This window comes from Malania oleifera, chromosome 5, assembly GCF_029873635.1.
Source record: "Malania oleifera isolate guangnan ecotype guangnan chromosome 5, ASM2987363v1, whole genome shotgun sequence".
In the NCBI taxonomy this organism is placed as follows: Eukaryota; Viridiplantae; Streptophyta; class Magnoliopsida; order Santalales; family Ximeniaceae; genus Malania; species Malania oleifera.
In genome coordinates, this window is record NC_080421.1 from 25,179,478 (window position 1) to 25,197,109 (window position 17,632).

Sequence of the window (17,632 nt, forward strand, 5' to 3'; positions counted from 1 at the left end):
CTACCCCTTCTACTGCCTCTCACAGTAGCTAACTCACTCTTCATCACTAGCGCACTATACGACCTATGTTGCAAGTGCACAAACTATCTGAGTCGTCCCTCCCTTATCTTAGGTAATATCAAATATAAATAAATAAATAACAAGAGGATGATATTTTAGTTAAGAAAACATCGAAAAAGGACATTCACAAAGTTAAACATAGAGCATGTAATAATTTATCTACTGTAAAAAGAATTAGGTAATATCATATGTATAAAGCAAAAATGAGGACGATATTTTAGCTAAAGAAGAAGATATTAAAGAAAGATGATGAAGTTATTTTAATAATCTATTTAATCAAAACCAAGTAGAAAGGTTTAACTTAGAGTAGAAAAACAAGGAAAAGGCTAAATATTTGAGATTTATCCACAAAACTATAGTTAATGAAGTTAAGCTTGCATTAAAGAAGATGAAAAATGGAGAAACTGTAGGGCAGTTACAACTGAATTGAAATTTGGAAATATCTAGGTGATAACAGATTTATTTGCTTAATTAATTTATTGAACACAGTTATAAGAAAATTTCAGACAAATGGAAGAGAAGCACTTTAATACCTATATATAAAAATAAAGGAGACATTCAAGCTTGTAATGACTATAATGGAATTAACTTATATGTCATATAGCAAAACTTTGGGTCTTATGAAAAGGTACTTGAACAGAGGCTAAAATTAGGAACGAGGGTCTCATATTTATGCCTGCAAGATCAAGTGCATAAACTATATAACTATTAAGAAAATTAATGAAAAAATTTATGGAAAAGAAGGACTTGCACATAGTTTTTGTTGACAAAGAGAAAGCCTATGATAGGGTAATTGAGGAAGTTGTATGATGGGTTTGAGAAAAAAAAGGGAGTATGCAGTAGGAATATAGATTTCAATATGGATATGTACAATTAGAGTACTGGCTAGTGCTAGGACTATAGATGGATAATCAAGGGATTTCCAGTCACAATAGGTGTACATAAAAGTTCTACTTTGAGTCCTTATCTATTTGGATTAGTGATGGATGAACATACCAGTAGTATCCAAAATGAGGTTCCTTGGTTTTTGTTGTTTGCAAATGACATCGATTTGATCAGTGATTTTTAAAGGAGGTATGCCTCTACGCATTTTGAGACAAAGATGCCCCAAGGCATAATGAAAAATGCAAAACTCCTTAAGGTGCACGCATTTTGGAGCTAAGCATATGCCTCAGCTAAACAATGTGCATTTCATACTTGAACAAACAAGGCGTATGTATTTTGGACCCCATCATTAAGGCTATCTATAGATTAAAAGCAGCATCCCTTGACCTCGACAAATATTTTCTCCCTCGCTTTGACAAAAACAGCCTCTATCGATCTTCTTTGGCGAGACTCCTACAAAGCTCCAATAGGATGACTGAGTCGCCGTATGATACCCCGTGGAAGAAAGGCTTAAATGGATTAAATGTTACTACCCATATCAACAAGGTGCACCTTTCTTTCGGGAGCCTTCCCATGAGAACTCCACAGTTAAGCGTGCTTGGTTTTGAGTAATCTTGGGATGGATGACCTTCTGGAAAGTTTTCTCAAGAAGTGTGTGAGTGAGGACAAAACACACTGAAAAGGACACGTGTTGATCAGTAAGGCCAGTCATTAGTTCAATAAGACCCGCCCCCCCATGTTGTCTGGTCCAGGTAGAGGAGGAGAGACGCAATGCTCTCTAATAGACTCAGGTTGGAGCGTTACAAAATGTTATCAGAGCAATTACCCAACCAGAAGTGTAATGAGATTCACATTGCCTGGGTTTGGAAATGTGGGTTCGCAACGAGGACGTTGTGTTCTGTAAGTAGGGGAGAATGCTATACCCCGTGGAAGAAAGGCTTAAAAGGATTAGATGTTACTACTCATATCAACAAGGTGCACGTTTCTTTTCGAGAACCTTCCCATAAGAACTCCAGGGTTAAGCGTGCTTGGCTTAGAGTAATTTTGGGATGGGTGCCCCTTCTAGGAAGTTTTCTGAAGAAGTGTGTGAGTGAGGACAAAACACACTAAAAATGACACGTGTTGGTATGTGGGGCCAGTCATTAGTCCGATAAGGCCCACCCCCCTTGTTGTCTGGTCCAGGTGGAGGAGGAGAGACGTAGTGCTCCCTGACAAACCCAAGTTGGGGCGTTACACGCCGTCTCTCTCTAACCAATCAAGGACCATGATTGGCTATCACCACACAAAAGTGTGTGTGTGTGTGTGTGTGTGTGTGTGTGTGAGAGAGAGAGAGAGAGAGAGAGAGAGAGCTGAATAAGTCAACACTTTTTTTAACCAGAACGGCAATGGTTGGAGTACAATATTTAAGCTTATTAGATGAGCAAGTGGCACTGGTCCTACAATACATGGGCAAGTACCCCCAAAAGCAACTTGAGTTCCTAAGTTTAGATGCTCTAAGCTATTTTTAGGGGCTAAAGTTTACATCACATATTTGTGGCTTTTCTATCTTTCGCTTATGTGTTCTGTTGAAGGTGAGAACTTCCCAAATCCCTAACCCAGTCTAAATCGATGCACAATGCAATCATTGTCACCCTATCATCACTCTTGCATCCCTACTGTCATCACCGATACCCAATCTTTGCCAAACATGGTAACCAAGTACCAACTTGAGCCAATTCAGCGTGATGTGCTTGAATTGAAATTCTACAGAGATATCCATGTCCCTATCGAATGAAGAAATTTAGAACAACATTGTTGCATCAAGAAAAAAAAAATGCGTCCCTAGGCACAAGGCTCCCCACTTTGCAAGGGTGGGGAGAGGATCGTTACAATGTATGCAGCCTTACCCCTGCTTTTATGCAAGAAGTCAATTTCCTTGGGCTCGAACCTACAACCAACCGGTCACAAAAGAGCAACCTGACCGTTGAATCAAGAAAATCACAAACATTAAATAATAAACTCACAGAAGCAGTAACCATTTAGATACGTGAACAAAAAGGGCTATAGTTACAAGTGACTATGTGAGTGAACTACCCCAACCAAGCATAGTAGCTAACCCGATATTGTTAAAGCTTATGACAAGGTCGACCAAAAAGAATTAATTGTTGGTAAAGAGGAAAGTTATGTGGAGATGCTTAGTGAGTTTATGTCAAAACCACACGCAACTAGTTGTATTAGTAATAGGATCTAAAGGCATGAAGGGCATTCTAAAATTGACTTATAAGCCCAAAGAATCCAAAAAAGGAACTCGAGGAGGTGGAAATTGCAAAGATTAAGCCATCCACTGAGGGTATATCCATTGAGTTCAAAGTTGAAAACAAGGGTGAAATCACACACATGGAATTTATCATTCCTAATAAGTTTGTTTTCAAATGCTTCAGTCCACTTGCATTCATATGTGTTTGTGAAGCATTCAGGACTATATTGTTCCAATGCAAGTTTGTTTGGTTGGTCAGTTCTTTATATTTTAAGCATTTCAAAATCGAGGTTTACTTTTTACCAACCAGGGAGAATGATGCAATATGAGCTTCTATGATGGAAATCTTTAGCACTTTTCGGATTTTTGGGCAATCTTGTGGTTTATTATTTTTAGGATTTATTTTTCCTCTTTTTGTGTCATTTTTTTAGTAGGATTTTCTAAGCTACTAAACTAATACATTATCTAGGGTCCTTTATCATTTAAAGATTTTACATTTATCTGTTGATTTAATTTTTAGAGCTTTGATATTATGTTTTATTAATTAGGATTTAATATTAATTTTTAGAGGTCATTTACTTATTTAGTAATAGGTGCACCTATACAAGAGGGCAAATAATGTAAAGAGATAGAAGAAAGACGATCATGGACGAGCAATACAAACCCCTAAAGTGAAAAAAGTTAAGCTCCTTTTCACCTATCCAGCCTCCTAGCGATTCCCTCGAAGAACAGTGGTAGGATTGGCCCCTAAAAGGACACCTAAGTAGGTAATAGGCCAACTTAGAACATCAAACCCTGCTAACTTAGCAAAACCTATAACCACAATACCACACCTAGAGAAATAAATTAACCACGGAAAACAAAAGAAGGGTGTTGTCGTGAGGTATTGGACAACTATTAAAATCAATCAAACTAGAAGGGCAAACAAAAATCAAACCCCAGGAATCCTCTCTTGAATAATCTCATTTCCCTATTGAAGGAAAGACAAGAGGAAGGAGGTATTGAGAGAACAAGACAGGTGAAGAAGCAGGAATAGATCTAGAAATAGGTGCAGCACATCATACAGATGTCATGGGTCAAAAATAAAAATAAAAATAAAAATAAAAGAGAGAGAGAGAGAGAGAGATCAGTTCGTCCAAGGGACCTCACATGATCCGGGCCAGATTTGCTTTGTGGAGGGAAAAATTTGTCCAATGAGGTGCTTATTTGTGCTGCATGGAGGGTGGGGGATTGGTTTTCTGATTTGAAACAAGGATGGTTTGAGGGCAGCTTGCAGGACTTCGGAGGGAGAAAGAGAGATAAAATAGAGGCATCCCCTTGGAAGATAAAAGAAGAAGGCAGAAGAGGAAAGTTAGTGTTCAAGCAACCTCTGAACTGTTAAGCTAGAAACAAATGTCTTGACCAAATAAGACCTATTAAGAGCCTATACAGAACTGTTTCCAAACAAGTCTTGTTCACTTGATTTCATTTCCTGGATCATCTTAATTAGTGGAGCATAACTTATGATATCTTTAAGAATATTAGAGTGTGTGTGTGTGTGTTTTTGGAAACCTATCATATGCATTTTAATAACCACATTTGAAACTAATAGCCAATGCTATCTGTAGCATTATTTATTACTATCATGGTAACCAGGGGCAACATATGCAACACTAATTTCTGATCAGTAGGTCTAGCTACTTTCAAATATTAACATCATGTGCTGAATAACACAAAAATGATAGTAAAAATTGACATTTACCTATTCTGGAGATCATTTAATTTCAGTGAAATAAGCTCCTCTTTTTCCTTTGCTTTCTCAGCCTGCAACCAGCCATATAACATCCTCAAAATCTTAATACAGAGAATAAAATGACACCAAAAGGCACTAACAAGCAGAAAATAGGCTGAAGTCAACTGAAAAAGAAAATGTAATTAAGAGGAGATGACTGTCAGGACCTCCATTAAAGAATGATCCCTTTCAGAAAATGCTGCAGCAACACAATTTTGGAAAAATTTAACCTGCTTCTCTACTTCCATATTCTGGGGGATAAGTGAAACAGATCAGAACCAACAAAAGGTTAGTAGAACCACAGATAAAGATTCTAAACCACCATTTGATTTGCAGAATGAAGCTAGAATGGAACCAAATTCTGACCCCAATTCCCATTCCCATGTTTGTTTTGCATAAATGAGGGTGAAATTGCATGGCTGGAATGTTGATTCCCCCATTAAATGGAATGGTGATTCTGCACTTTTAGAATGGATAAGGAAAATATAATAACAGAAAAACAAAGTACAGCGAGAGGAGAACACGATGTCTTCTTTAGAAACAAAAAGAAAAGTTACAATCAATTAAAAAAAAGCTGCCCTCCAATTCCTTTACAGGCCATGCAGTGATATCCCTCAAAAAACCCAAACCAATGAGCCCAAAAAGAGGCTAGAAACACAACTTTATCCCATAACAAATGAGGTGAGGTTGTGCGAATCGCGATCCTTGTAGGTTCCTGAAATCCTCTCGATTCAAAGGGTCCCCAAGGTAGCAAAAATTGAGCACCTCCATAAATCTATTTCATTTCTGGTTTTCCCAAAACCTCAATATCTCACTTGCAGGAAATCCCACAACCCAAGGAGCCACCCAAGCTTCCCTGAGACGAGAAAAGAGAACTTCAAAGAGAGTTTGCCACTAGATAATAAAGAAAAAGATGTAGGTTTATCTTATTGGACTCATGGCACATGGAGTACATATAAGGACTAAGAACCTTATAGGGTCTTCTGCATTGTAACAGGTTGGGCATATTAACTAGTAAGCCTATTGAGAGATACAATTCAAAATCTTGAAAGGAACCTTCACCTCCCAAATAATGCAGCTCCAAGGAAAATGATCTGGGAAGGAAAAGATAAAAGGAAAGAACAAACAAGCAACCTGGGAAACAAACTTCCAAGGGCTAGCATGAGAAACAATGTCGCTTCCTCTAGTGTACCGGCCATTCCAATGAGCCCCATATTGACTTCTCCCACCTTCTATCCTAAGGAATTAACCTCTAAGGGGAACCTCCACAATCATTTTCAGATTAGAGAGATGATTTAAGAAACCACATGGCCAAGGCACGGCCCCCTTTTCGATTTGGATCCCCTAACAATCTCCTAACTAGGTGATCTCTCTCCCCCCCCCAAAAACTAGACCAAACAAAATCATGCATCAACCTCTTCAAAGCCTTTGCAATACTCATGCAAACTCTAAAAGGAGATGAGAAATAAATGAACATGTTGAAACAAAGGCATTAAGGAGAATAATACGGCACCCCTAGAGATAAGTATGCCTTCCACAACCTCTTACATACCCTCTGAATCACAGGGTCTCAAAAAGTCACAAAACTAGAGTTGCTTCGAGTCCTAACTTTTTTCTTCTTTTTTTTTCTGCTTACTAAATAATAAATTCCAAAAAATCATAAGCTGGCTGTCCCTCAAACACACCACTATCGATAATAATAAAATTAATAATAATGACAATAATAATAAACAATAAAAACAACAACAATAATTATTAAAACAATGATAAATTATATGAACAATATTATTAGTATAAAAATATAAAAATAACAGTAACAGCAAGAAGAAGAAGAAGAAGAAGAAGAAGAAGAAGAAGAAGAAAAATAACAGAAAAAATAATAAATAATAAATAAAATAATTGCTAATATTATTATAAAAAAAATTATAATGAAAACATTGAAATTATTATTATTATTATTAATAAAAAAATATAAAAATTATTATGATCCAAAAAAAAAAATTAAAACAATGTTGACTTGAAGTCATATATTTGAGAGATTACAAAATTAAATAATTTCACATTGGGGGCATTTTTGAAAAATAACTTTTATTCGTTCCATTATAGACACCATTGAAGTATACTTTGGAAAGGAATGGAAATTACAACTCCTACAAAAATTACGTGTCACTAACCAAATGCAATCACATCCCAACAATGACTGGTTCTAGTCTTAATTCCATTCCTACCTCGAATCCTTACCTTCTTAATTCCATTTTGCAAACCAAACTGGGGGTCAAGTTGTCAAATAAGACAATGAAGATCAACGCATTCTAACATCCACCAACTAAAATGTTTTGATCACTCAACTAATTGAGTCCAACCCACCCATACGCGCACCTTCTATTACAAAACTCCATCAAAACGAAATTCATGCGTAGAAGGTGTATGGAAAACTGTCACTGAACCCCACTTGGCCTTCAATTATTAACACAGAAAACTCAACACATCCAAGAATTATCATAATCAAACTTAGCTTGTGCTTCTTGCAGAAAACAGGTACAAGACCCCAATCATCAAGCAAGAGGTCAAAAAACTGGTCAAGTGGAGAGTTCAAGGAAAATGACAATAGAAACTTTTCCATCTCTCCATGATGTGATGGAGGGTAGCTTGCGTAGAATTCAAGGTGACCATATTTTGCTTGAAAATTTGAAAATTAGGGATTTTGTTTAATTTAAGAAATCTAGATATTTTTTTAGCTTTATTTAATTTATGGTTATTTTTTATAATATACAGTTATTTTCTAATTATTTGTTTTACTTCTAATGTTGGGTGTACTGTGTACAATACTTTGTGCATAATGTATGATTAGAATGCAGTTATGAACTGAAATCAAACTTCTCCCCCCCCCCTCTCCCTCTCTACATTCTCCTCCTTCCCCTTCTTATCTCACTCTCTCTCCTGTCCTACATCATGTTTGGTATTAGCACAAAATTCAAATCACAACCGTAGTACCTTGCTGCTGCCATTTTTGTCAGACTGTATCCAAGTAATCAGAACAACCCATAATCACTTCAATCAGCCATCAAAGCCAAACCCAGAATCAGAAATCACAATAAAGGACCTAGGCATTGTGTCACAGTCTCAGCCCAACGTCGGTAAGGTATTGTCCACTTTGGCCCACTAGCCCCATAGTTTTGTCCTATAAAAGGCATCTCACATAATTGGGGCCCCAGACAATCCCTATAAGCCCAAGATCTCTCCTAATACGCATATGATGTGAGACCATGACACATTGCAGCACTGTTCAACTCTGGGAAATTACAATCGATGCTCTTGTTTAGGTTCCCACACTTCATCATCAATTGTAGACATCATTGGAATCTAGCATAATCAGAGCCCTCTGATCCACCCAACCCCAAATTTAAACCACTGTCCATTGACTGGTGTAATCAAGTGCGCCAGTGGAAGAACTTCCCATCACTGCACTTCAAAGTCGTCTCTTTCCTGGACCAGGTGTTCTTAGGCTACACTGCCAAGATCACTGAAATTCCCATCATCTGATCTGTCAGCCACCAAGAAAATCATCACTGCAGAACCGGACGCATACATGCCAGCAGCCCAGGACAATCCCATTTTCTCATTTCCCTGTTTTATTTGATTACAGACACAAAAATTGACCAACAGCCATGAGAAATTATTTTTGCTCAAGATAGACTGCACCTCCAACGAAATGGAGTGCCATTGCACATTTTAGAAGGTAGAATGGTGTCACTGCACATTTTAGGAGGTAGAACAGCCACTCATGAGATCCTTGAACAACCTAAGCGGCTCACCTTTTCCTCCTTTCTCCCAGCCCAAACTGAAATTAACATTTGCAGCAACATTTTGAGGTCTTCTTGCAAGATATTGGTGAATTTTTGCAAGATATTCATAATTACCGCAGGAAACTGAAGAAATTGCGAGGGTGAAGCCAACCTTTTAATACTTAGTGAGAAATGAATTAGGAAATTGTTACATGGCTTCTATTCCTTGCCTTGAAAATGTTGCCTGCTACAATGGTAATTTTTCCAACAGAGTCATAGATCTTTTGCTCCATCTTGAATTTTATTTTGAATACAATAATATATCAGAAAATAAAGGACAATAGGGTTGCTTGTGGGTCAGGTTGTGTCAGGTTGAGCTCAAATTTTCAACCCAATCGACTACGTCAGTTTCAAAAAAAACTCAAACCAAAGTCGAACTGTATTTGATATGGTTTGGATTTAGTTTGATACTTGGTGGATTGGGCTGGGTTGGCGATTTAATTTTATTTTTTTAAGAAGCAAATAACATGGAAAAGTATAAGTGAAATTGAAATTTTGCAAAACATAAGCAAGTGACTTGAGTCTCTAATGGCTCGATATATATAGATTGAACTAGAAAGAGTTTCTCTAAGGAACCTTAGCCTTAGAACAAAAGCCACAATATGCAGCCCCCAGCCTTCTCTCCCTTTATTTGTTGTTTCTTTTACTTTTTTTTTCATTATATTCGGGTCAATTTGTTTGCACCCTCAACCCGTCATCAAACCCACACTCTTTGTTTTGTATGAAATTGCAATCCACAACTCAACCCAAATAGATTAGAAGGCAGCTCTAATGTGATTGTGTTTCTGCCTTTTAGCTCTCTGTTTTACCAAGAGGATTTCTTATCCTCCATTCTCCGTAATTATGCTCTTTATTAATAGATCATTTTTATTATCAAAAAATAAAATAAAATCTCTAGAGGACCGCAAAGAACATGCTGCAGAGTTCAGATAAAATTTGAGATTCTATTCAAAGTGAGACTTTTTAGAGGATGAAATTAATGGGTCTCATAGACAAGTCTGTTAAAGCATGATATATATCGTTGGCACACAACCTAACAACTTGAGCTTTTAGGTATAACCTAACATGGTATTAAATCTGGTGCTTAACGCACAAAACCAAAAAAAAAAAATAAAAAAAAATAATAATAATAATAAATTAATAAATAAATAAATAAAAATGAAAAATAAAATTTAAAATTAAAATAAAAAATTAAAGAGGATATCAGAGCTAGTTGGTTACCAAAATGTCCTAGGTTCTAGTCTTGTTGCCTACATTAATTGTGTGGTGTTTAAAAACTATTGTATTCCTATAATGAGTGTTATTTATTCTTTGTTTATCTCTCCACATGCTATCGAGATGCACCTGTTGGGGAGTGTTGAAGCATGGTATACATTGTTGGCCCACAACCTAACAACTTAAGCTTTTAGGTAAAGAGGTAATCAGACAAAGTCTATGATGCACACACTCCAGGTCTAGATTGATCTTCCAAAGTGTGACAATTCTCCACTTGACTTCATTAGAATTGGGAATGTTGATGAGAATTTCAATAATATACTGGCAATATTTCCATGTTGGGTGAAAATGGAAAATATTTCTAGATTGATCTTCCAATGTGTGACAATTCTTCACTTGACTTCATTAGAATTGGGAATGTTGATGAGAATTTCAGTAATATACTGGCGATATTTCCATGTTGGGAGAAAATCGAATATATGAAACTACAAGTTGAATGGCTCATTGTCGTAGACCAAGCTTGTTCAGGACATTATGCTTGCCTGTAACTGCTGCCTTGTATACATGGGATGGGTAACCATCAAGTAATTAGTAACATACTTTTACTCATTCAGTGTGTTTACGCCTTAGCGTAAAAAGGGGGTATGACTTCTATGGAAATTTTATGTTTCCTAGTGCCAAAGATGGAATAGCATATAAGGCTCTTTAATGGAAGGTGAGTGTTCATCAATCATTATAAACACACTAGCATTTGTAAATGTGTTTAGCCTACTTGCCTCCTTCACAAAACAGACGTTGTCTATGGAGGTGTTGTTAATAAATTGCGTTGCTTTAATGTTTACCATGTTATTCTCATTTACTTACATGCTTGCCTAGTGCTTTCATTTACTTTGCATTCAATGAATATGAATGTGTTATTGTGGAAAACTACGTTAAACAAGAGTACTTTAACAAGTGACACATAACCCTTCACAAGGCAAAAAGTGTTCGGTCCATGACAATTGGTATCAAAGCTTGGTTAATTGCTTTGAAAATTTGGTCGATGAGTGATTTGAATACCAAGAACCTAATGGTTTATGCTATGGGAAATTCCAACTCAACAAGGATAGAGTATAGAAGAACAAAGGTTCCAAAACCCAAAGCATATGGGGGTGCCCATGATGCAAGGAGTTGGCGAACTTCTTAATTAACATAGAACAATAAACACTTTTGTGCAACAAGGACCGACTCAAAGGAGGTGAAAGTATTCGTGGCTACGATGTACTTGAGTGGTGACACTATGCTCTGGTCGCGTACCAAGTACAATGAGATGAATGGGCAGAGTGTAAGTTATTATTGGGCAGACTTGAAGAGAGAGCTCAAGGTTTAATTCTTTCTTGAGAATGTTACGTGCAATGCTCAGCACAAACTGCAAGATCTTAAGCACATGGGTACAGTCAAGGAGTATATGAAACAATGCTCTGCTTTGATGTTGGATATCCAAGTGATGTCAAAAAAAACACAAGTTGTTCTATTTTCTTGAGGGGTTGATACCATAGGCAAGAGTAAAGCTTCATCAACAAAGAGTTCAAGACTTGCCTACTACACAAGCTGTCACAGAAGTCAAAACACTTGATTGACTATATTGGAAAGTTCCACAATGTCCAAAGAGAGTGGCATGGGTGGAAATAGCAAAAAGTCTCTCAAGTAAGGCAAATCTAAAAGTGGGAGAGTAGACACCAAGGCATCAACTTCAAAGGAAGCTTCATTTTCTCGGTCTTTCAACACATTTAGTGGTAAAGGAAAGATAGCATGCTTCTTAAGTTGAGACCCTCATAGAGAGCTGTTGATTGCCCTCACAAGCTATCACTCAAAGAGTTGCAAGCTTCCATTGTGGAGGGGGCACAAGATGATGATGAGGATGAGGAGGAACCCCCAAGGTTGTGTGCAATGCAGTTATTCAATAAATTGGAGAGGCAAACAAAAGAGCCAAAATTTATCCAAGCGAAAGTGTTAATGTTTATGCATCTGCGGATCAAAGGGAAGAGCCCCCGTTCTATGGTGAATACCGGGGCTATCTCTAACTTTGTCTTACAAGCAAAAATTCAAAAACTCAACTTGAACTTGAAGAAGGACTCAAAACGCATGAAAGCAGTTAACTCCGAAGCTAAACCTACACTTGGAGTAGCCAAGAAAGTGACTGTGAAGCTTGGGCAATGGACAAGACATACAAATTTCATAGTCAGGCCAGTGGATGATTTTTGATAGATACTTGGAACGGAATTCTTAAGGGAGACTACAGCGGTACCAATGTCGTTCGCAAGTTCTCTTTGCCTGATGAGAGACCACCCTTGCATGATATAAGCCATTACAAAGAAAGGGGACAATGAGAAGTTCCTCTCAGCCACGCAGCTCAAGAAAGGTTTGAGAAGGGATGAGCAAACACTCCTTGCCACATTGGTGGTAGGGCTAAGAGCGGGTATCTACCGCCATCTAAGTTATGTGGGATGACTATAAAGTTGTGAAGCCAAACAAGCTATCTCACAACTTACGTCCAAAACAGGGAGTGGAGCATAAAAACAATTTGTTACCAGGGATGAAGCCTCTTGTTAAAGGGTCACGTCAAATGGCTCCTTCAGAGTTAGCAGTGTTGAGGAAGCAACTTACTGAGTTATTGGAAGCGGGCTATATACGTCTTTCCAAAGCACCATTTGGAGCAACGTTGCTTCAAAGAAAACATGATGGAGGCATGCAAAATATATGTGGACTACCACGCGCTCAACAAGGTGACTGTGCACAACAAGTATCCCATTCCATTGGTTGTTGATTTGTTTTATCATCTAGGTCATGCCAAGTACTTTGACTTGTAGTTAGGCTACTATCAGATGAGGATAGCAAATGGTGATGAGTCAAATACTATTTGCATGACGCGATAGTAGGCGTATGAGTTCTTGGTGATGCCCTTCGGGTTGACAAAAGCGTCAACGACATCCTACACATTCATGAACCAAGTGTTTCATGAGTATTTGTTGTGGTGTATTTGGATAACATGATTGTCTACAGTTCCACTCTAGAGGAACAAGAAAAGCATCAAAGAAAGGTGTTGGACAAGCTGAAGGAGAATAGCTTTGATGTGAAAAAAGAGAAGTGCTCTTTCTCTCATAGGAGCATCAAATTCCTTGGTCATGTGATCAAGCAAGGTCATATTCGAATGGATATGGAGAAGGTGAGAGTTATTCAAGACTGGATGATTCTAACGACAATGAAGCAGCTGCACTCCTTTCTTGGACTCGCTAACTATTATTGCAAGTTCTTGGAGGGATACTCAAGGAGAATTGCCCCGTTAAAAAAACCATTAAAGAAGATTCATAGGTGGAACTAGACACAAAAGTGTCAAGAAGCCTTTAACAACTTGAAGGAAGCCCTTATGCAAAATCTAGTACTTGCTCTTCTGAATATCATGAAGCCCTTCGAGGTATAGACAAATGCATCAAACTATACCCTTGGTAGAGTCTTATTACAATATGGGCATCATGTTGCATATGAGAACCGTAAGCAGAGTGAAGCAAAGTATAAGTACACAACTCAAGAGAAGGAGGGACTAGCACTGACACATTGTCTTCGCATGTGGGAACATTACCTACTTGGGTCGAAGTTCATGGTGAAACAAATAACTAATCAGTCACTTCTTCAAACAACCTAAGTTATCACCCATGTAGGCCCGTTAGCAAGAATTCCTAGAACAAATGAACGAAGTCGCAAAATGCTCAAAGTAGGAAGGTCAAGCTTACAGCCTTGCAGATGGCAACGTGCTTAACAATATGGTTACAATGATAATGCGGTAGCACATTAAGAAGAACCTTGTCAAAGATTCAATTCCCAAAAACCTTATGAAGTTGGTGGAAGAGAGCAAAGTACGTTTGTTCTTGTTAGAAGATGGGTTGCTAATGACACATGGTAACCAACTCTATGTGCCTCAAGCTGGTGATGAGGAAGACACTATTGAGAAAGTGTCATGACACCATGTGGGTAGGCCATCTAGGATGGCATCGCACATTGGCATTGTTGAAGTAGAAGTACGACTAGCCACACATGTGTATGAGGTGGTCGAGTATGCCGAACTTGTTTGTTGGAGCCTCTTCAAGTACCAACAAAAGACCACAGGAGAGTACCCAAAGTTGGAGATGCAATGTCTATACTCATTGTTATAGAAAATTTTTCAAAATACAATATTTTCATACCTACACCAAAGTATTATTCAGCAAAGGAGACAGCACAACTATTTTTCAAGCATATAATGTAAGTATTGGGGTGTTCTCTAAGACATTGTCATTGACCCGGACTCAATATTCACAAGGAACTACTGGACAGAACTTTTTAGAATCCTCGAGTCACAGCTTGACATCTCTTCAAGCTACCACCCTCAGACAGATGGAGAGATTAAATGGGCTACTACAGGAGTACTTGCACCATTTCGTCACTGCCAACAAAAAGAATTAGGTGCAACTACTCAATGTGACAAAAGTTTTGTTTCAAAGCCAAAAAGAGCTTAACAACCAACAAAAGTCCTTTTGAGTTAGTTACAGGCTAGCAGCCATTGTTACCTCACACAATGGATAAACCACACAATGGAAAGAATTCGAGAGCATACATCTTTTCACGAAAGAATGGAGATAGAATGCAGAGATTGCCCAACCTTCTCTAGAGAAAGCTTCCAAGTAGATGAAGAAGTGAACAAATCAAAGGAGAAGACTGTCGCACTTCAATGTGGGTGGTAAGCTTCATCTAGAGCAAATCAAGTGACTACGAGGTTGAGATAGGAGATTACTTTGCAAAAATGAAGGAGCAATCCCCATCTTGGTTCAAGTCGAGAATGCCTCTTACAAGGTTGAACCTCTGGCTTGGATGAAAGTGCATCTTGTGTTTCAAGTTAGCTGCCTCAAGATATTCAACGGTAACACTAAAATCCAAGCAAAAGTAAGTCAATCAGAGCACCACTGAAGATAGGGCAACCAGAAGATAAGTTCAAGTCATCCTTGCAAACTGCAAGAGAGTTCACATCATCAAGGACGAAGCAGCACAAGTTCAGAGTGAAGTGGAAAGGCTTTGAAGATGAAGAAATCAACTGGACATCATTGGAAGACATGGAACCATTCGTGGATAAAGTTGAAGAGTACTTAGTGTCAAATTCTATAAAGACGTCGACTACATAAATAGGGGAGAATGTCACGAGCCAAGCTTGTTCAGGGCATTATACTTGCCTATGAGCGCTTGCCTTGTGTACATGGGATGGGTATCCATCATGTAAATAGAAGTTTAGGTTTTACTCATTGAGTGTGCTTATGTCTTAGTGTAAAAAGGGAGTGTGACTCCTCAATCAGTTTTATGTTTCCTAGTGCTAGAATTAGAATAGCATATAAGCTCGTTAAAAGAAGGTGAGTGTTCATTAATCATTATAAAGTTCACTAGCATTTGTAAACGTGTTTAGCATACTTGCTTCCCTCGCTAAAGTAAACACACGTTGCCTACGGAGATATTGTTAATGAATTACGTTGCTTTAATGTTTACCACATGATTCTCATTTGCTTACATGCTTGCTTGCTACTTCCGCTCACTTTGCATTCAATGACTATCAATGTGTTATTGTAGTAAACCGCAGTATAATTTCTGCTAACTAGTTAAGCAAGAGTGCTTTAACAAATGCAGCATGACCCTTCACAAGGTATGAAGTGTTCAACCCATGACACTCATCAATGTATTGTCCCCGCTCTTGTTGTGCCATTTTAAAACTTAGGGACACTTGCTCCAACATGGAGAACCAGATGTGGATAATTCCATGCAAACATGCTCTGCATGAGGATTTAGAAATTAGGGTTGTCGTTGCTTAGATATTTTAGGAGTTTTAGTTAATTTAAAGTTATTTTGGATGTTTTAGATACTTTAGGGTTGTTTTGTGATTTTTTTTTTTTTTTGCATTTAATGTTGGGAATACAGACATTTTGTTTGTGTTACATTCAGAATGCAATCTCTCTCTCTCTCTCTCTCTCTCTCTCTCTCTCTCTCTCTCCCTCCCTCCCTCAACACACACACACAGTTGATCATATCAATACTCAAACCTTTTTTTGTCCTTTCAGTTGTTTCAGTCTATGATACAACTACACGTTGGTGTTTTATTATATTAATTGCCATAATTTCTCAAGAAAGATGCATGTTAGATTCCCACCAGCATACCCCAACACATGCATACAGAGAGAGAGAGAGAGATACCTTTGAAACCTCTGCACCATGTAAATCTGCGAGCTGGCTCTGGGGACAGCAAAGAAAACACATAAAAATACAAGAGCAGAATTGCACTAGTGCAGTAAATATAAATGCAAAAACCCACCTTGATACGATAAGCCTCTGAAAGCTCCTCTTGAAGATTTAAATTATCTCTTGTGCAAGCAGCTAACTTCTTTTTTAAGTTCTCAATCTCTTGCTCCAAGCTAGCTGTCCTAATGGACATAATTTTCAAAGCAAGGCAACTTAATTGCAGGCTCACACAAAATCATTGCCTTCCCACCATGCTAAATAAATAAAATAAAAAATTTTGACTTTGAAGACAGGAAATAAAGATACCTTTGGAAATGCATTCGAGTAGCCACAGCGAGATAGCTAGGTCCAGCCTGCTGCATGCATAATTGTTCAATATCTTTATGTAATTCATCGCGCTCTGCAAAATGGAATAGCATATGAACTACATATCTAATCAAAACTATATCATAGAAATAATTTAGAGGCTAAACAAAAAAAACAAGGATACTCTAGATTCTAGAATCAACTACTAACAAATCTGCTACATGTACAATGAGCTTGTTAACTATTTAACAAAATGCCTAGTAATATGTTATCAAGTAGACCCTCTCCCTTATTGTTCATATCAGAATATGCATGGCTAAGTTCAGTAGTAGCAAACAACAGTAACATATTTCAGATCGGATTATGCGTCTTATGACAAAAATTGTGGAGTTTGATACGTGGCTGCAAAAGTCTGGCTGAGAAAAGAAAGCAGAATCTCCATTTCTGGCTATGAGTAGAAGAGATGTGAGATTGGATTGCTATCGAAAAAATAAAATAAAATAAAATTATGGTGCTAATGGATTCCATAGAAGATACTAAGGGCAAATATCAGACAGATTACACAAGGTAGGGGTATATAAAACAAGTGGATCAGAAATTTAAAGCAGCATTATCCTGGTGAAAGACTTTAACAGCAATGGATATGGCCATGTAAAGATTGATAGAATGTCCTGCTACTCAAAACAAGAGTAAGTCTTCACAAGCAGTAGAAATAAAATACTCAATACGGCAAATTTGACTTGGTTAGGCATCAAGAGGAAACTTCTGTCCATCACAAAACATCTGAGACAAGTTATGTTCAATGACTATCAACCCCTAAATAAGACTATCAAGTATGTCATCCACTCACATTATCAATGTGATGTAGGACAAGAAGCCAGACCATGGGCAGACCCTTGTTGGAGACGCATTCAAAAGAATTGGTCAAGGATTGCTGGGTTTAGTTAATACTATATTATGTATTTAGTTTAATTAGTCTAAGATTATCTGTATTTGGGGGCTTGTTTGTAATATTTGTGTAAT

At 37.7% G+C, this 17,632-nt stretch overlaps 1 protein-coding gene across 4 annotated transcripts in view; it reads right to left on the bottom strand.

Annotated features, from left to right (window-relative positions):
* The window catches only part of LOC131154982 (uncharacterized), a 44,571-nt gene that overhangs the window by 17,850 nt on the left and 9,089 nt on the right, over positions 1–17,632 (bottom strand). For all 4 annotated transcript variants that reach the window (XM_058107850.1, XM_058107849.1, XM_058107852.1 and 1 more), the window contains exons 3-7: positions 16,610–16,703; positions 16,377–16,485; positions 16,259–16,297; positions 5,120–5,203; positions 4,923–4,984 (exon numbers count right to left, since the gene is read on the bottom strand). In XM_058107850.1, coding sequence (XP_057963833.1) covers positions 4,923–4,984; positions 5,120–5,203; positions 16,259–16,297; positions 16,377–16,485; positions 16,610–16,703 — 388 coding nt within the window. The remainder of the gene's footprint in view (positions 1–4,922; positions 4,985–5,119; positions 5,204–16,258; positions 16,298–16,376; positions 16,486–16,609; positions 16,704–17,632) is intronic.